The sequence below is a fragment of the Carex rostrata genome, chromosome 24 (assembly GCF_964058835.1).
Source record: "Carex rostrata chromosome 24, lpCarRost1.2, whole genome shotgun sequence".
NCBI classification, from domain to species: domain Eukaryota; kingdom Viridiplantae; phylum Streptophyta; class Magnoliopsida; order Poales; family Cyperaceae; genus Carex; species Carex rostrata.
The window spans coordinates 2,259,683-2,277,103 of NC_135941.1; the positions used below are offsets into that span (position 1 = coordinate 2,259,683).

General features: G+C 34.0%; 1 protein-coding gene across 1 annotated transcript; it reads left to right on the top strand.

Annotated features, from left to right (window-relative positions):
- The first annotated feature begins 760 nt into the window (after nucleotides 1-760).
- LOC144575831 (sec23/sec24 transport family protein) lies at nucleotides 761-9,115 on the top strand. The gene is made up of 15 exons (XM_078326076.1): nucleotides 761-1,198; nucleotides 1,926-1,994; nucleotides 2,176-2,229; nucleotides 2,489-2,661; nucleotides 2,768-2,846; nucleotides 2,953-3,063; nucleotides 3,553-3,698; nucleotides 4,700-4,854; nucleotides 5,165-5,246; nucleotides 5,540-5,655; nucleotides 5,752-5,826; nucleotides 6,151-6,274; nucleotides 6,849-7,123; nucleotides 7,663-7,877; nucleotides 8,670-9,115. Exons 1-15 carry the CDS (start codon nucleotides 862-864, stop codon nucleotides 8,882-8,884), a joined length of 2,226 nt encoding a protein of 741 aa, XP_078182202.1. The 5' UTR covers nucleotides 761-861; the 3' UTR covers nucleotides 8,885-9,115.
- The last annotated feature ends 8,306 nt before the right edge of the window (nucleotides 9,116-17,421 follow it).

The following is a 17,421-nucleotide window of genomic DNA, read 5'->3' on the forward strand; positions in this document are numbered from 1 at the left end:
TTGTATTGGAGTGATGCTTTGGTGCTAATGTATAGTGCAAATTGGTCTGTATTACGGACTTAGGAAGGCACCAACGGAAGGAACTCACAGTAGCGTTTGAGAAAGTAAGGTGAAAGTCTTCAACTTTTTTTATTTCAAAATTCAAATAGTCTATATAGACCGTTAAACATGATCTCTATATGAAAATACTAATTATTTAGTATTTTTATATAGACCATTAAACATGATCTCTAAATAGATAGAAAATCACTATATTGAATGATCTAGTATTTTTATATCAATTAATATTATACCTATCTATAGTAGTAAAAAAAATGTAAAATTTGATCTATAAGCATATTTTTATGTAGAAATTATATTAAACGATTTTCAGACTAATTATTTAAATTTTGAAAATAAAATATTAATTTATAGTAAATAGTTACAGACTATAAGATGAGCTATGCATTGCAACATAGCCTCACTCTTCGTAGGAATAGCCATCTAACTTCATATGCACAGGTTGACCGAAGCACTCAATAATTTCAGGCCTATTGGCTATAGCCCACAAATTGAACATTTTGGCCCAGTACGGGGAGTGAGTGTCACGTCCAATACGTTAGAGCGTGCAATAATAAACAGACGGTCCAGATTAAAAGAAACCAGGGGTCTATTTTGAGATTCGTGCCAGATGAAAACAACGGTCCAGATCTATTTATTGCACGTCAGGTATTGCACCGAATGTAAATTCTAGTTCGGGACTAAACATCGATGTAAATTGAACAAATCTGTGCAATGAGTCTCTTCGGGAGAGCAAGATCACAGTAATGGCTAACTCCTCCGGTCTCTGTTATTAGAAGCTCGAATTCCGATTCACCTTCCATGGCTGTCAGATCGAGCATTTCGCGCTTTCCAGTCAACCTTGAGGAACAGGAATCATCCGGATTGCCCTGGGGGATCACTGTTACTCCCTTTTCCGCCACCGACGAGCGCGGAGCGCCGCCCATCCGCGGCGGAGCCGACGGCGGTGGTCGGATCTTGCCTCGGTGTGAGCATTGCTGGGCATATTTCAGCACGTACTGTGATCTGGAAAACTGGGCCTGGACCTGCGCTCTCTGTGGGAACTACAACGGTCTCACTTCCGATTCTATCAAGCGATTCTCTTCTGATTGCCCCGAGTTGTCATCTTCGTTTATTGATCTTGAGCTTGAACCAACAGGTACTTTTTGCTGATTTTGGTGCAGAAAAAATTTCACTAGTAGTCTCTCTAGAAACTAGTTCGTGTGAATTAGGTTGAAAGCAATTGAGTTATGTCATTAAAATTTAAGCCTTTTTATTGAAAAGCATTGAGGGATTGATATGTGAAATGTTACTTGATCATCAGATAGAATAAGACCTTATTTTCAGTGAAATTTACCACCAGTCAAACTTGAGTTGAATAACAATCAAGCTTGGACTAACTCAAACCAAGCTCGAGCTCTACACAAGCTCAATTATTGGACTTTTTGCATTGATTTTTGTACTATTAAAAAAAATTAAACTATAAATAACTAACATTTGTTCTTTTGTTGATATAATTTATTCAATTACCAATGCTTTATTGATTTTATAATAAAATTTGGAAAATTAATTTTCATCTAAAAGAATGAACATCTTCTGTTATATTAAAGGTTAGGTAACACCAAATTGAATAACAAATTGTTAAATATCGAGCTATTTCGAGTCAATTTAGAGAAAGTTGAAAAAAAAATGATTTCAAACTTGAGTTCTAATCAAACTAGTTGAACTCAAGCTAGATTTGAATCGAACAATAGTGAGCCACGAGCTGCAACCTAACCTTGCAACCCCAAAGCAAGTGGCTGTTGGGATAATTATAAATATTGGTTGAAGACTAAAAAAATGTGATGCTTTTTCCTAACTCGGAAACTTGTTTTCTTTTGAGGAAGGTGATGATGAATCAGGAGACATCGAGTTGAAGGCCCGACCTGTTTATGTGGCCGTTGTTGACCTTTGTTGTAAGTGCTTTCTTGTCATGCACTTGTTATTGACCAAGTTAAGTGCATTATATTGGTATCTTTCTTATTGGCCATAGACTCAATTGGTATCTTTCTTAACCTCTTTTTGCTCATTGATAAAGATATGCAAAATTACAGTCCTTAAGAAATGCTGTTTATTTATTTTTTCCTATATTTACAGCTTCTGAGGAATTCATAGAACTAATAAAGAGTGCACTTTTGGCTGCACTTGAAGGTTTGTTTTCCATCTAATACTTCTAGGAAAATTGACCTTATTTTTCAAAAGCTCTTTTATTCTAATTTTGTGATGATATAGAAATTTCCTCTATAACCATCCCCTTAAGTATAATTTGTGTTTGTATAACAAAAATAAATATAAGAGACTTCATTTTTTTTGTGTGGCATGCAAAATAGAACTTTGTTTCGGAAACAAAATTTCGGGATTCATTTTTGCTGATAACAAATTTTCATCTTATGTTGCTTGTACTTGACAGCACTTGTACCGGGCTCCCTATTTGGGCTGGTAACCTTCAGCCACAAAATAGGCTTATATGATGTGCAAGGACCTATGCCTGTTGTGAAGAATGTTTTCATGCTGCCTGATTTAGAAAGCCCATTACCTATGCCCCTTCAAGATGTCATGCCTTTGCTTTCCTTTCTTGCCCCGGTACATGTACAAACTGTCTAAGTTTTCTTTGAAGCAGTATATTGATGACATTACATGCTAGGAAAGTAGTGTATCATGAATTGACTAAAGAAATTTATGGATACAGGTGGAGACTTGTAAGGATCGAATAGTTGCTGCCCTGGAGACTTTAAGACCAACCACATCATGGGAGAGAGCTGCTCCTTGTAAAATCTCTGTTGGTCCTATTTTATTTGTTTTTTTCTGTTATTCAGTTTTCCCCTTTTGCCTTTCCAAATGTACTAAAAATTACAAAATAATTATGCCAAACAGCTACAGCAGAAGAGACAGATGGAGTGTATTTTGGTGGGAGAGGTTTTGGTTCGACCATGACTGCACTTATTGACTACTTGGGTTCGGAATATGGGACTACCTTTGCTTTGGGTATGAGACCTCTAATACATACTCTTGTATCTAAAGCACTTATGTGCATTTTTTTAATGGCACATCTAACATAGACAATCAATTTAATTTTCTAAAGTGGTTCGTAATACAGATCAATATTTTCGTTTCCAAAGTCCAAATAGTCAATTTGAACTGCTCAATGTGATCTCCATATGAAAATGTGCTCGCAAACTAAATTTACATTTTCTAGAATTGTTTATTATTTTTTTAGATAGGTAGAAAATTACTGCTTTTGAATGGTCTAGAGGTTTTGGATAAGTAGTTTTTAACCTATCTAAAAAACTAGTAAATTTTTTCTAGAAAATGTAAAATTTGATCTACAATTACATTTTTATACTAAGATCATGTTGAACGGTTCAGATCAATTGTTTGGACTTTGAAAATGGAGATTGATCCATAGTACGGACCATTATGCACTATGCATAGTACCATGGCGTCACTCTTTTCTAAATAATTGAACAAGAGCAGCAAGAGTATTTGCATTTCTATCGGGGGCGCCAGATTATGGAGCAGGACAGTTAGATACCAAGCGCTATGGTGAGCAGTATGCTAGCCGACGTGAAGATGCAGATCGTGCTTTGCTCCCTGAACAAACACCATTCTACCGAGATCTGGTAATTTCCTTCAGAAAGTTATTTTTTAGAATTTTTTTTTACTATTTTTTTTAGATAGGTAGAAAATCACCCGATCTAAAATTTTTGAACCATTCGAAAATAGTGATTTTCAACCTATTTAAAAAATAGTAAGAAAATTTAAAAAAATGTAAAATTCGGTTTCCAAGTACATTTCGTATGAAGATTATTTAGGGCTGGTACATATGCAAGTAGATATGCAGATTGTGCTCTGCTCCCTGAACAAACACCATTCTACTGAGATCTGGTAATTTTCTACAGAAAGTAATCAAGGAAGAGTGAGGCTATGGTACTTTGCAAAGCGCATAACAGTCCGTGCTATGGATCAATTATTTTCATTTAAAAAGTTCAAATGTTCAATCCGATCCATTCAAAATGATCTCTATATAAAAATGTACTCGGAGACCAAATTTTACAATTTTACAATTTTTTTACAATTTTTTTAGATAGGTTGAAAGGTTGAAAATCATCCAATCTAAATTTTTTTGAACCATCCGAAATTAGTGATTTTCAACCTTTTTTAAAAAAATAGTAAAAAATGTAAAATTTGATCTCCAAGTGCATATTCATATGGAGATTATGTTGAGCGGTTTGGATCAACTGCTTAGACTTTGAAAACAGAGATACGGATCCATAGCATGGACCGATCCACACTTTGCCAAGTACCATAGCCTCACTCATCAAGGAATTCATAGTAAATGTTTAGCTCGTCCTCTTAGGATGTGCTTTCAACAGTTTTGTGGTTGCCAGGCTGACATTATTTGCTCAACTGTTCTGATATATACCATACAAAATTTAAGAAGGTAATATTGGAGAGTTTGCTGGTTAGTGGGATGGTCCATTATTACATCCTTAAAAAGGCTGAGCATAGTCTTGTGGACATTTCAAAGAATTATGTATAAAATGTAACTTTATAAGAGCGTGCATTAGGTAGAGTCACGAGTCAATAGTATGCACTATGAAAAGATGTAGTACATTTTCAGGCAGCTGATGCAGTACAAGCAGGAGTATGTGTGGATTTATTTGCGGTGACAGATGAGTATACTGATTTAGCATCTCTCAAGTTTCTCAGCATAGAAAGTGGCGGGTCTTTGTTCTATTACTCTAACACTGATGATTCCACATTACCCCAAGACATGTAAGTCCAAGTTTATACCAAAATTGCAACTTTAATGCTTCAGTACTGCATCAATGGGTTTAGTTATGGTGTAATATGATCATTTTTGCAGTGTACTGCTTGAGTTAAAAGACATTTTTGGTAGGTTATCATAAGATCAATGGATTGAGCCATGAGTAAAGCGTGGGTGATGTAATCCTCACCAAGGGAATTCATGCCTTATTTCGAAAAACATGTCATATTACCATCGTGAGAATACATGTATTTACTATGATTGCATGCCTTTATTCCCTTAAAAATGAGGGATTTGATTGTTTGGTTATCTGAGCAGGTATCGGATGTTAAGTCGACCTTATGCATTTGGGTGCATTTTGAGGCTAAGGACATCTTCTGATTACAAGCCTGGCAATGCTGTAAGAATCAATAACAACACTTGAATCCAGAATAAATACATACTATTTAAGTAATAAATATTATAAATAAATAACTGAAAAATGAATATAATAATAATAGTATTAAAAAAAAATGAAGAAAAGGAGCCTAATTCTATAAGGACACAATAAGATGTCAGTTAACTATTTATTCACTTCTGTTGTGTTTTTCCTCAAAAGTACATTTGCAAAATAAGCACTTCTATGCACATCCAAAGTTGTTTTCCTGTAAAAGCCATGTTGGTTCTCACTAACCGTATTTCTTTTTTGGGCAGTATGGTCATTTCTTCCCAGACCCACAGTATGAAAATGTGCAACATATCATCTGCTGTGATTCCTTTGCTACTTATGCATATGACTTTGCATTTGACAATAAGGAGGGATTTTCAAGGTACTAAAGATTGCCTTGACAAGTTTCTCTTCTACTTCTTCCTAAAATGGGCAAATGTGCAAATTTGTTCTTATGCTAAATTAAATTATGCTGTAGACACAGTGACCATCCTATAGTGCAGATGGCTTTCCAATACAGCGTTATTGAACCGGTGGATGAGAGTTCTACGAGGTACTATAATAACCGACTAATCAGATCTAATTGACAGTACATCATTTTCTTAATTATTTTTTGACAGCGGGATAGTTTCAGTGTTCTTTTTTCTCTTTGATCTGGTCTATTTGTCTGATATACACCATCCACTTGACAAATTACAACTGTAGTAGTAATTGAGAGGGAAAAACCCACTTATGCTCTTTTTAAAAAAGTAATATCTCAAGATTTTCTTAATACAGAAAGGAGTTTTGCAAGTATTTATATACTGGGTATTTTAGCCATTTGATAATCACAAACTTTTATCATCTTGAAGTCAACTAATTTTTGCTAACCATGCAGCTTCAAGTTTTGCGTAAAGAGAAGGTTGAGAATAAGGACACTGCAATTTGCAGTAGCAAGAAATATTCATGAAATCTATGACAGTGTTGACACCGAGGCAATTTTATCTATTCTCGTTCACAAGGTACGTCTGACAGCCTTGATTTTGATAATCTTTAAAACCATAAAGGTTCCTGCTATCTTTTATTTCTTATGCACCCTTAAGGGTGTACTCCAAAAGAGGGTACACAAGGGGAGGAGAGGGGAGATCGGACTTGCTTTATCCTTGTTTACTTGTTCTAGAACACTAAATTTTGAGGGGAAGAGAAGGGGAGAGGAGGTGAACTCTATATACAAACTATTCAAATTTTATGACCCTCAAATCGGGTGTAGAGGAGGTAAACTATTTTCGCTGCCTCTCTCCCCTCCCATACCATCCCCTCCCCTCCCCTCCCCTCCCCTCCCCTTGTCTGGAGAACGGCCTAAAGTGAAAGTAAATGGAATTGTGAAGAAAACTGGACGCCACGACTTAAAACTTCAAATTCCTTTTCTCCTGTCTTTATTTTCTTTCACAACTTGAATCTAACCCTCCTAACTCTGCTATTTTTTTGTTTTTGGAAAAAGGCTTAAAAGCCCGTTTCTTTTGACATGAAACCTGTTTAACTTACAACCTAACTCTCTGCTAGTGCTGAATGTCTGTCTTAATTTGGGTCTTGTAGGTCATCCTGGCATCATTGGAGGAAGGGGTGAGGGAAGGGAGAAACCTACTGACTGATTGGCTTGTTATTCTGACGGCTCAGTATGAGACACAAAAACCCTCTGTTAGTGATAACAATGGGAGTTTGATGTCCCAAATAGATGTGTCATTCTCACAATGTCCCGAGTTACAACCGCTGCCTCGGCTGATTTTTGCACTGTTGAGGAACTCACTTCTTCGCTTGCATGAGGAGGGTATCCATCCCGACTACAGAGTTTATTTGCAATGCCTCTTTAGGTAACTACATTATGAGTGAGGCTATGGTACTATGCATAGTGCACTTTGATCTGAACTATGGATCTACATCTAGGTACTATAGGTAGAAAATCACTACTTTTGGATGGTCCAAAATCTTTAGGTAAGTTGATTTTGTACTATCTAAATAAATAGTAAAAAAATTCTAAAAAAGTGTAAAATTCGGCATCTAAGCACATTTTCATATGGGGATCACGTTGAGCGGTTCGAAATGATTGTTTGGACTTTGAAAATTGAGATATACATCCATAGTACGGACGAAAGTGCGCTATGCGTACCAGCATGAGTTATGAACTCAAATGATCATGAATCTCTTTGATTTTTATAGGATCAAGGACTATTTGTCAACAGACATTTGGAACTGTACCAATGTACCATGCCAATTGCTACATCAGTTAAAGAAAACACTGATTAAAAACCTTTTACCATTCTACAGTGCATAAAGATCAGACGGTACAATTAAAACTATCATTACAGATTACTTTTAAAGTAATTAAATTTCTGTTGATGTTATCTTGTAGTGCTTTAGAGCCATCATCTCTTCACAAAGCAATCTATCCAGTGCTGATGTCATACTCTTCGCCAGATAAACAGGCATACCCTCGGCACTCTCTGAGTCGTGCTGCCCTTATAACAAGTGGAAGTCCTATATTTCTTCTAGATGCCTTCACTGATATTATTGTGTACTACTCTTCCACCGCTGACCCTTCTCTCCCATTCCCTCCACCTCATGATTGTAAGCACCAGTCTCTCTCTCGCTCTAATAACAAGTGGAAGTCTGGTTTTACTTCTATATATAGTTTCTTTTTGTGGAAGAAATTCATGTATACCCCTCAAAAACCCCTCTAGAAATCATAGAATCATACTTACCCTTCTAAATTTCAAAAACTCACAAATTTACCAAGTTATTGACTTTTCCATTAAAACTCATTTAAATTTTTTGAAGTACCCATTTTTGTGAAGGACAAGAATCCACTCATTGACTTCTTTTACATAGTTGATGCGAATATACAAAAAAGGCAAGGCCATCGACCAATAGCCCAGAGGGGAACTTTTGTATGCTTGCCTCATCAACTCACACACCCACAACACAAGTTTTTATCTTGCATCTTTTGGCAGCAGTTTCCAAACCCGAGCACCATTTTAAAAAACAAAAAAAATGAATCCCTCAAATACCGTGACTGGTACGTACCAGCAAAATAACACTTGCACAGTAAATGGAGAAAGTGACTTTGAGTTGGTACAAGTGGTAGGCAGATTGATAATTGGAGTCACATTTGAAGTCTAAAAGTTTTATTTTTTAATGAAGGGTAAAATGGGTACTTCATATATTTGAAAGAGTTTTAATAGAAAAGCCAATCAATTGGGTAAATTTTTGAGTTTCTGAAATTTAGAATGGTAAATATGATATCAAATTTTAGAGGGGGGAAATACGTAATCTTGAGATTTTTGCGGGATATACATGAAATTCCCACCTTTTTTTGGTTGGTTGGTCATGTTACTGATATGTTGTGTTTTAACTTTTAAGGTCTTCTGAGAGCAGCCATAAACAAGCTAAAGCAAGATAGGTGTATTACTCCTAAGCTCACATTTATCCAGGGAGGGAAAGATGATGTGGCTCTTTTTGAAAACTTTCTCATTGAAGAACAAGAGGTCGATGGATCCATTCCTGCAGTGAATGTGATGGGTTTTGTTTCCTTTCTGCAAGATATATTGCGAGAAGTTTTGGAATATCTTAAATAAAGTTGAATATTAATTAATTAGGTCCTAGAGTAATAAATCTTGTCTGGAATTGTAGCTTTAATTAGTGTTTTTCTTTGTCAATGGAAGTTTTGTTTTCATTTGATGATCTATTTGTCATTAAAAAAAACCCTCCCTAGTGGTAGAGTTTCATATATACTCTTTTTTTTTTTTTGTATTATCAGTACACTGTCCAAGGCAAAAGTCATTGATAATAAATTAGTAACTTTTTTCTACTTGTTCATAGGCTGATTATTAGGCCTCCAATTATTTTTCCTTATCAAATGTATTTTATGGGGTCTAGTTGGTAGTTGGTGTTATATGAGTAAAGCTAGCGTGTGACATGCTCACCAAGAAAGTTTGGTGAGCATAACTCCAAAAGTATATCGGATCGACGTCAAATGTCAAATCCAAACCGTTGAAATCCATGTACTTCATGAGTGATGAATATACATGCAAAATTTTGAAAGTTTCGAATTTATTTGCTACACGGTCAAGTGGTCAAAGAAATAATAAAAATTGAATATATAAAATAACTTATAATAAAATGTTCATTTCTTTGACCACTTGACCGTGTAGCAAATAAACTCGAAACTTTCAAAATTTTGCATGTATATGCATCACTCATGAAGTACATGGATTTCAATGGTTTGGATTTGGCATTTGATGTCGATCCGATATACTTTTGAAGTTATGCTCACCAAACTTTCTTGGTGAGCATGTCACACGCTAGCTTTACTCGTGTTATATATCTTCGCCTGATTTTCCTACTCGGTAGTCGGGACCTGATAGTAGGCTGATTTTAAGTACAAGGAATGGAGGCCTGTGTCTGCTTTTATTTTCCTGATTAAATATTTGTGAAAGAGAAATTATAGAATAAGGCTGGGCAAAAAAATTCGAACTCGTAACTCGCTCATTTACAGCTCGTTTAACTCGGGTCATTTATAACTCAGCTCATTTACAACTCGAGTTGACCAACTCGTTTAATAAATGAGCTGAGTTCGAGTTGGCTCCAACTCGCTCATTTATAACTCGAGTTATATAAAGTTACATAATTTTGGTCACAATAAATCTCAAAATAATCAAACCTGAATCTCTAGACTGTTATTTGTGCTTTGAGATTCGTGTAAAATATGTTTGAATTTGTATTGTAATACTATTACTGGTTAAACGAGTTGTGAGCCAACCTGAGTTGATAACGAGCTGAGTTTGAATTTGTGTTGTAATACTATCACTGGTTAAACGAGTTATAAACGAGTTGTGAGCCAACTCGAGTTGATAACGAGCTAAGTTCGAATTGGCTCTACAACTCGTTATTATCATCTCAACTCGAGTTGGCTCGCTCGTTTATTAAATGAGCCGAGTTCGAGTTGGAGATAACTCGCTCAAACACGGCTCATTTACAGCCCTACTATAAAATAGATTAGGGACCTATATGTAAGTGCCTAAATAGTAATATTGAATTAAAAAGTACATATTTTTCCTTTGCAAATTTCTTTCTATTCCATGCTTAATAAAAATATAATCAAAGTAAAATCCACTGTTTTAACTTATCTAGTCGGCTATTCAAGCCATGAAGTCGGAACATAACTAAACATATGTATAAAAAGAATGTACGTATTAAACTGACATATTTTTCGTTGTTATGATATTAATTACCACAAGTATAAATTCTTTAATAGTATAAAATGTATATATTAATAACTAAATAAGTCCAAACGGATGCGAGACTTTGTCTGAGATGAAAAGAACATCACAGAACAGGTCAGGCAGGCAGAGGTAGTGTACCGAAACTCGGTACAAACTTTATTTACGGAGTCAAAATATAGGATGGAATAGGTAATAAGATTTAATAAATTTCGAAATGATAATTTTAATAATCACACTATATATATATATATATATATATATAGAGTACGGCTAACGCGCTTCCTCTAGCATATGGGCCGAAATGCTTCCGGTGAAAAGTTGAAATTTCAAAATCCAAAAAGTCGATCTGAACCGTTCATCTTCTTCTCCATATTAATATCTGCTTGGAGACCAAATTTTACATTTTTCTGAAATTTTTTACTATTTATTAAGCCATTTTGAAAATCGCTGATCCAACGGTAGCTTCTGATTTTTACTGTTTGGTAAGCCACCGTTGGATCAGTGATTTTCAAAATGGCTTAATAAATAGTAAAAAATTTCAGAAAAATGTAAAATTTGGTCTCCAAGCAGATATTAATATGGAGAAGAAGATGAACGGTTTAGATCGACTTTTTGGATTTTGAAATTTTAACTTTCCACCGGAAGCATTTCGGCCCATATGCTAGAGGAAGCGCGTTAGCCGTACTCTATATATATATATATATATATATATATATATATATATATTAATTTTAATAATCACACAATATATATATATATATATATATATATATATATATATATATAGGCTGTGGCTAATTTGCTGCCGGCAGCATTTCTGTCGGCGGTGCTGCCACTGTTTTTTCTATTTTTTGATGTCCAAACGACAAATTCAAACCGTTAGATGTTTAATCTATATTATAATCTACTTGGAGACCAAATTTTACATTTTTTGGAATTTTTTACTATATATTAAGCTGGTTTGAAAACCGCTGATTTCAATGCTGCAGAAATTTACTGAAATCAGCGGTTTTCAAACCAGCTTAATATATAGTAAAAAAATTCCAAAAAATGTAAAATTTGGTCTCCAAGTAGATTATAATATAGATTAAACATCTAACGGTTTGGATTTGTTGTTTGGACATCACACGACTAAATATAGCCCCGGCAGCACCTCTGCCGAAATGCTGCCAGCAGCAATTTAGACAGACCCTATATATATATATATATATAGAGTGTGGCTAATTTGCTACCGGAAGCACTTCGGCCGAGGTGCTTCCGGGGTTATATTTTAGTGTGTGATGATCAAACAACAAATCTAAACCGTTAGATGTTCAATCTATTATAAAATCTGCTTGGAGACCAAATTTTACATTTTTTTGGAATTTTTTTACTATTTATTAAGATGGTTTGAAATCGCTGTTTTTTAATGGTGCAGAATTTTAATAAAAATAGCGATTTTCAAACCATCTTAATAAATAGTAAAAAAAATCCAAAAAATGTAAAATTTGGTCTCCAAGCAGATTTTATAATAGATTGAACATCTAACTGTTTAGATTTGTTGTTTGATCATCACACACTAAAATATAACCCCGGAAGCACCTCGGCCGAAGTGCTTCCGGTAGCAAATTAGCCACACTCTATATATATATATATCCTCCTTATTAAGGAGCTTAATGTCTAGATCCTGCAAAGGTCCTGATTTACTGTTTTTTTTCGGAATGATGCTCAGCCGTTGAATTTTCAGATCGCACATAGATGAATTTTCCAAATTATGAGCTTCAACACTTAAGTATGCACTGGTTGCATATGATCCCAGCGCACCCATGGAACGCGCCTCTGAACCATGCACGACACTTGCGGACCGAGCCTGTGCATCGCGCACCCTTTTTCTTTTCTTTTTTTTCTGCTGAAGGCGGAATTTTTCTTTTTTTTTCTGCTGAAATTTTCTTTTTTTCTACTGAAGGCGGGATTCGAACCCAGTTGGATTCTATTGGTGCCAAAATTCTTACCACTACACTAGAGTTCACATGTGTTATCTTGTAGATAAATATAGTATTTAACTATTTTTCTCTACAAATTTGATTTAAATTATCTCTCCTCATTAAGAAAAAAAAACAGTGATTTTCAATAAATCTAAAAAAAAATGATTTACAAAAAATGTAAAATTTGGTCTCCAAATACATATTAATACGGAGAACAAGATTAACGTTAGGATTAGTTATTTGGACTTTGAATCCGTTGATTTAATTATAGTCTAATGTACAAAAATGCCTATACATTGCAATGTATGATAGCCTTACTCATTATGTATATTCATTTAATAAAATTATATTTATGTTCTTTATCAATAAAATACGACTTTTATTAAATTTCGAGAATATCGTATTAGCCGGTAAATCTGAAATGTCAGTTTTATATAAAACAAGAACAAAAAATTTAAAAATGGAAGGAAGAAAATATATATCCTCTATTACTGCATGTTATTTATCAAACCAAAAATCTAGTGAGCTTCGGCTAAAATTAGCTAAAGTGGAAATTCCGGTTCAAATCCAAAATCTGATCTTACCGGGCTTCAGAGAGACAAGACAAGTTGAAAAGAAAAAAAAAAATCCATATTTTAATTAACCAAATATTTTATTTAGATCATTTCAAATTAACCGGTTGGCGGGGTGATAGAATTAGGGTTGACAAAAAAAATTCGTGACTCTTGGGTCGCTTGGTATCAACATGTGATTCGATCGGTAATAGCTTGTTCGTTAGTAGATCGGGCTAAAATAAGGCCGCTCGCTATAGACTCGAGTCCAAATTAATGAGTTTGAATTAGACATGGTTCAGCACGAGCTAGTCGGTTCACTAACAACCTATTGAATATACGCAATTAATAGTTTAATCATATCTGTTCACTTCAAGTCGGGTATACTATATATGATCTATGGATGTTATAGTCAATATTATGGTAATTGTATCTTTTGGACTCTGCTTGAATTGATTGGTAAATTTGTATGGACTATGTGTGAATTAATTATAAGCAATTAAGTTAATTTGTATGAATTTGTTTGATTTTGATATGCATGAATTTATTCTGTGAACTATATTTGTATGAGTTTGAAGATTTGATATTTTGATCAGTGTTGTAAAAAACGTCCGTTTAGGCCGATTAATCGGCCAATTAGTCGTTGGCGGTGACCAAACCGTCATGAATTTTTCCGACTAATCGGTTGATTATTTTCTATTATTTTCAATTAATCGCTTGACGGTACTCTGTTTGTCCGACGACCGCAAACCGTTATTTACAACACTGATTTTGATATGAACTATGTTTGTATGGATTAAATAGGAGACTCTGAGGCTCCCCGTGGTTGGATGTTTTAATTTTTCTTTCCTTTAATTTGACCTATCTATAAATTTGTAAGCTTAATGTACTCTGATGTAACTTTGGACAATTTTCATTACTGAATTACACCTAAGGGTTTCTGTTAAAAAAATAAAAAACCACCCCCCAAGCGTGAAACAAAAGGAATATATATAATGGGGAGCAGAGGAGAGTCCGGATCCCCTAATGGAACCTAATTTTTGTGTTTAGATCTGTACCGTCCGATTTGAATCCGAATCAATCCGATCTGAAATGAAGCACATGGGACTCCCTTAATCTGATTTTAACTTTCATATTTCCGTGTATTTAAGTGTTTGTTGCTTAGACATTTAATCCCTTCATTTAAATGCTATTCAGTTTACATTATTTGAGATTATTTTTATCTTATAGATAAAAAAAAGCCTTAGTTACGTTTATCCACAACTTTAAATTGTTAGGTTTTTTTTAAATTTATTTATTCCTAATTTATTATTGATTTACTTGTACGTTGGATTTAAATACCTTAATTTTTTTTTACTCATTCGTAACATCTGTCAAGTCAATTATTACTAACTACATATTATTTATCGTTAATTAATCCATTTTAAAATTATTAATTATCACAAAACTAACATATATGTCAAAGAATATAATTTTTTATAACTCAAGCTAATAATGGCAAGAGACATGCCTAGTACTTTTCAACACATTAAACTAAATTAAAATGTTGGAGTCAATGATGAAGAAAATCTTAGAAATTAACCAATTAAAACTTATTATGTAGCATTTAGTTGCACTCGCTGTGCAGAAACCAATTAAAAGCCCCAAATTATTATCTCCTTAATCGCACACTTTTGTTACTGATGCAACCAATCATATATATTGAATTTTTATTTTGACGCAGAAAAGAGACATTCAAATTAAATATGAAAAAAAACCTAAGAATTCGGTGTTTCCTACATTAAATTCATATGTCACATATCTGATCTATAAGTTACAAACCAAATTTAAATTAGTCTAATGAACTCAGTGTTTTAAAAGTCGGTTTAGTCGGCCGAATATTCGCTAGTGGACCGGGCTAAAACGAGCCCGCTCGCTCTATAGACTCGAGTCGAAATTAATGAGTTTGAGTTAGGTCGGGCTTAGCACGAGCTAGCTCGGTTCATTAACAACCTATTGAATATACGTAGTTTAATACTTTAATCAGATACATTCACTTCAAGTTGGGGTATACTATAGTCTATGGATGTTACAGCCAGTGTTATAGTAGTTGTACTTTTTGGACTGTGCTTAAGTTGATTGGTAATTTTGTATGGACTATGTGTGAATTAATTATAGTATGGACTATGTGCGAATTAATTATAATCAACTAAGTTAATATGTATGAATTTGTTTGATTTTGATATGCATGATTTTATTTTTGTGAACTATATTTGTATGAATTTGAAGATTTCATATTTTGATATAAACTATGTTTGTATGAATTAAGTAAGCAAGTTAACTTGTATGAATTATGATCTGGTATGCATTCGTATATATGATATAGAAGAGTAAGACTGTACTTGGTTTTATTAAGATGTGAATTATTTTTATTAAGATAATTAAATCTTAAATTGTCAATTACTGAATCCATATCTATTGTGTACCAAGCTGGTAATGTGCCAGTTCAGTTTGGCATGGCAAGTTACGAGTCAGTCTTGAACTGCAGTTTCAGTTCGGGACTTAAAAGTTCAAAATTCGCTCGCTCAGTTTAATCAATAAACAAGCTAATTACGAGTTAGAACTAACTCACTTTTTAGCAGCTTGTTATCACCCCTACTAGATAGAATAGAGGAGATAAGACTTAAAAGAGCACAGTTAGATATAGCTGCCATAAACGGATATGTTGTGTCGGGAAAGGTTTGGTGAGGCTATAAGTTGGACTGACTTAAGAGCGTTTTAACAGTATGACTTTGGAACAATAGTACAGTTGCTTAGAAAAAAAATAATTTTAAGACTGACTACCCAAAGCTCACTAGTGGATCAATTCTCGAGCGCTCGAGAATTCGTTCCGCGCATTACTTCACAGCTGCGAAGATTTTTTTTTAAAAAAAAAATAAAAAAAACTACAGCGAGGCTGCAGTAATAAATGCATATTAAGGTTTAAAAAAGTTCACTAATAAATGCATAATTAAACAGTTTAAAAGCAACAATAGGACGGATCGAAATTTTTTAACCGAGGCGCTTCTGCCCGAAAGAGAGAAGATCAATTCGTAATTCAATGTAAAGAAGGAAAACTAATTCGTAATTAAATGTATATATAAGATATAACACTACCGATCGACCTATATTACATTAATGAATCTATCCTCACAAAGATATAATGAAAATGAACCCACTGTTCAAATTGGTGCCATATGCATAGCACATAAACCAGAGAAAAAAATTGCCCCTGGTGAATCGCTGCAGCATCCACAGAATTCACAATTACAAATTTACAACCATCTCTTAATAATAATAAAAAAAAAAAAAAGTTCTGCAATCACACCAAAACGTTACACATCCATTTAATTGACAATTTAATCTTAACATGCAAGTCACAAGACAGAGCTAGGAACAGGAAGCAGGGTTTAACAACCTCATTTTTAGCAATTCATTAATTATCATTACCCAAATCAAGAAATGTGTTTGCACAAATTCTTGAAATAATGAATCTTTGAATATTTTTAGTCAAAGATGAGGATCGAGAACAAAAAAGGAATATAAATATAAGAAAGAAGATCAAGAAACAATCAAAGAGCACCATTTTTTAACCAAATTCATACTACAAATCAGTCTACCATTTTGGAACAGTTAAACAGTATACAATGAAGACCTAACAACAGAATCAAATCTAGTTTAGAACTGCAATTAGAAGTCTACATCAGTGGTCCAGCTAATACAATCGAACCAAAACCTGAAAATATTTAGATCATTTCTTCTTGGTTCCTTTCTTGCTATTTGGCTCTGGCTCCGCAGTCGAACAAATGCTACGATGGAATGTCAATTCTTGGAGCTTGTCGAATTTACTAGAGCAGCGGTCGCATCTATAGTGTAGTACTGGCTCTTCCTTGGACTTGTTCGGGTCCTTCAATATTGGTTTCTTGCACGCTTGGCGTCTGTTCACCATCTTGAAATTTTCTATAAACAGTAAGTGAGAAGTTTAATTTTAATTTTTAGTTGAAGGACCTTATATAAATAGCCGCTGACAGTGACAGGTGTCAAGCTCCTTTGCTTAGATACCACAAATATTAATTGTAGAATAATAAAAAAAAAAGATACAATAATATATTTTTTTTATTCAAGCAAAAATAAAATATATATTGTATTATCTGAATCCGATTTTTTCCTTTTTTAATTATACCATCTCAAACAATAAACAAATCAAATAACTTTATTTTTTTTTTTAAATCAGAATTTTTCCCAGATATCGGTCTGCCAATTGTTAAATTGGCGACCCACTCATTAACCGGGTTGCCAATTTAATTGGGCGGACAGGTTGAACTTTTTTTAATTAAATAAAAAAAATTCAATGTGA

Excerpts from the sequence above, each read along its gene's own strand:
- LOC144575831 (XM_078326076.1), top strand. The coding sequence starts at position 862 with ATGGCTGTCAGATCGAGCATTTCGCGCTTTCCAGTCAACCTTGAGGAA. Across the intron at positions 1,995-2,175 it reads GGCCGTTGTTGACCTTTGTT|CTTCTGAGGAATTCATAGAA; the intron begins GTAAGTGCTTTC and ends CTATATTTACAG. Across the intron at positions 2,230-2,488 it reads ACTTTTGGCTGCACTTGAAG|CACTTGTACCGGGCTCCCTA; the intron begins GTTTGTTTTCCA and ends TGTACTTGACAG.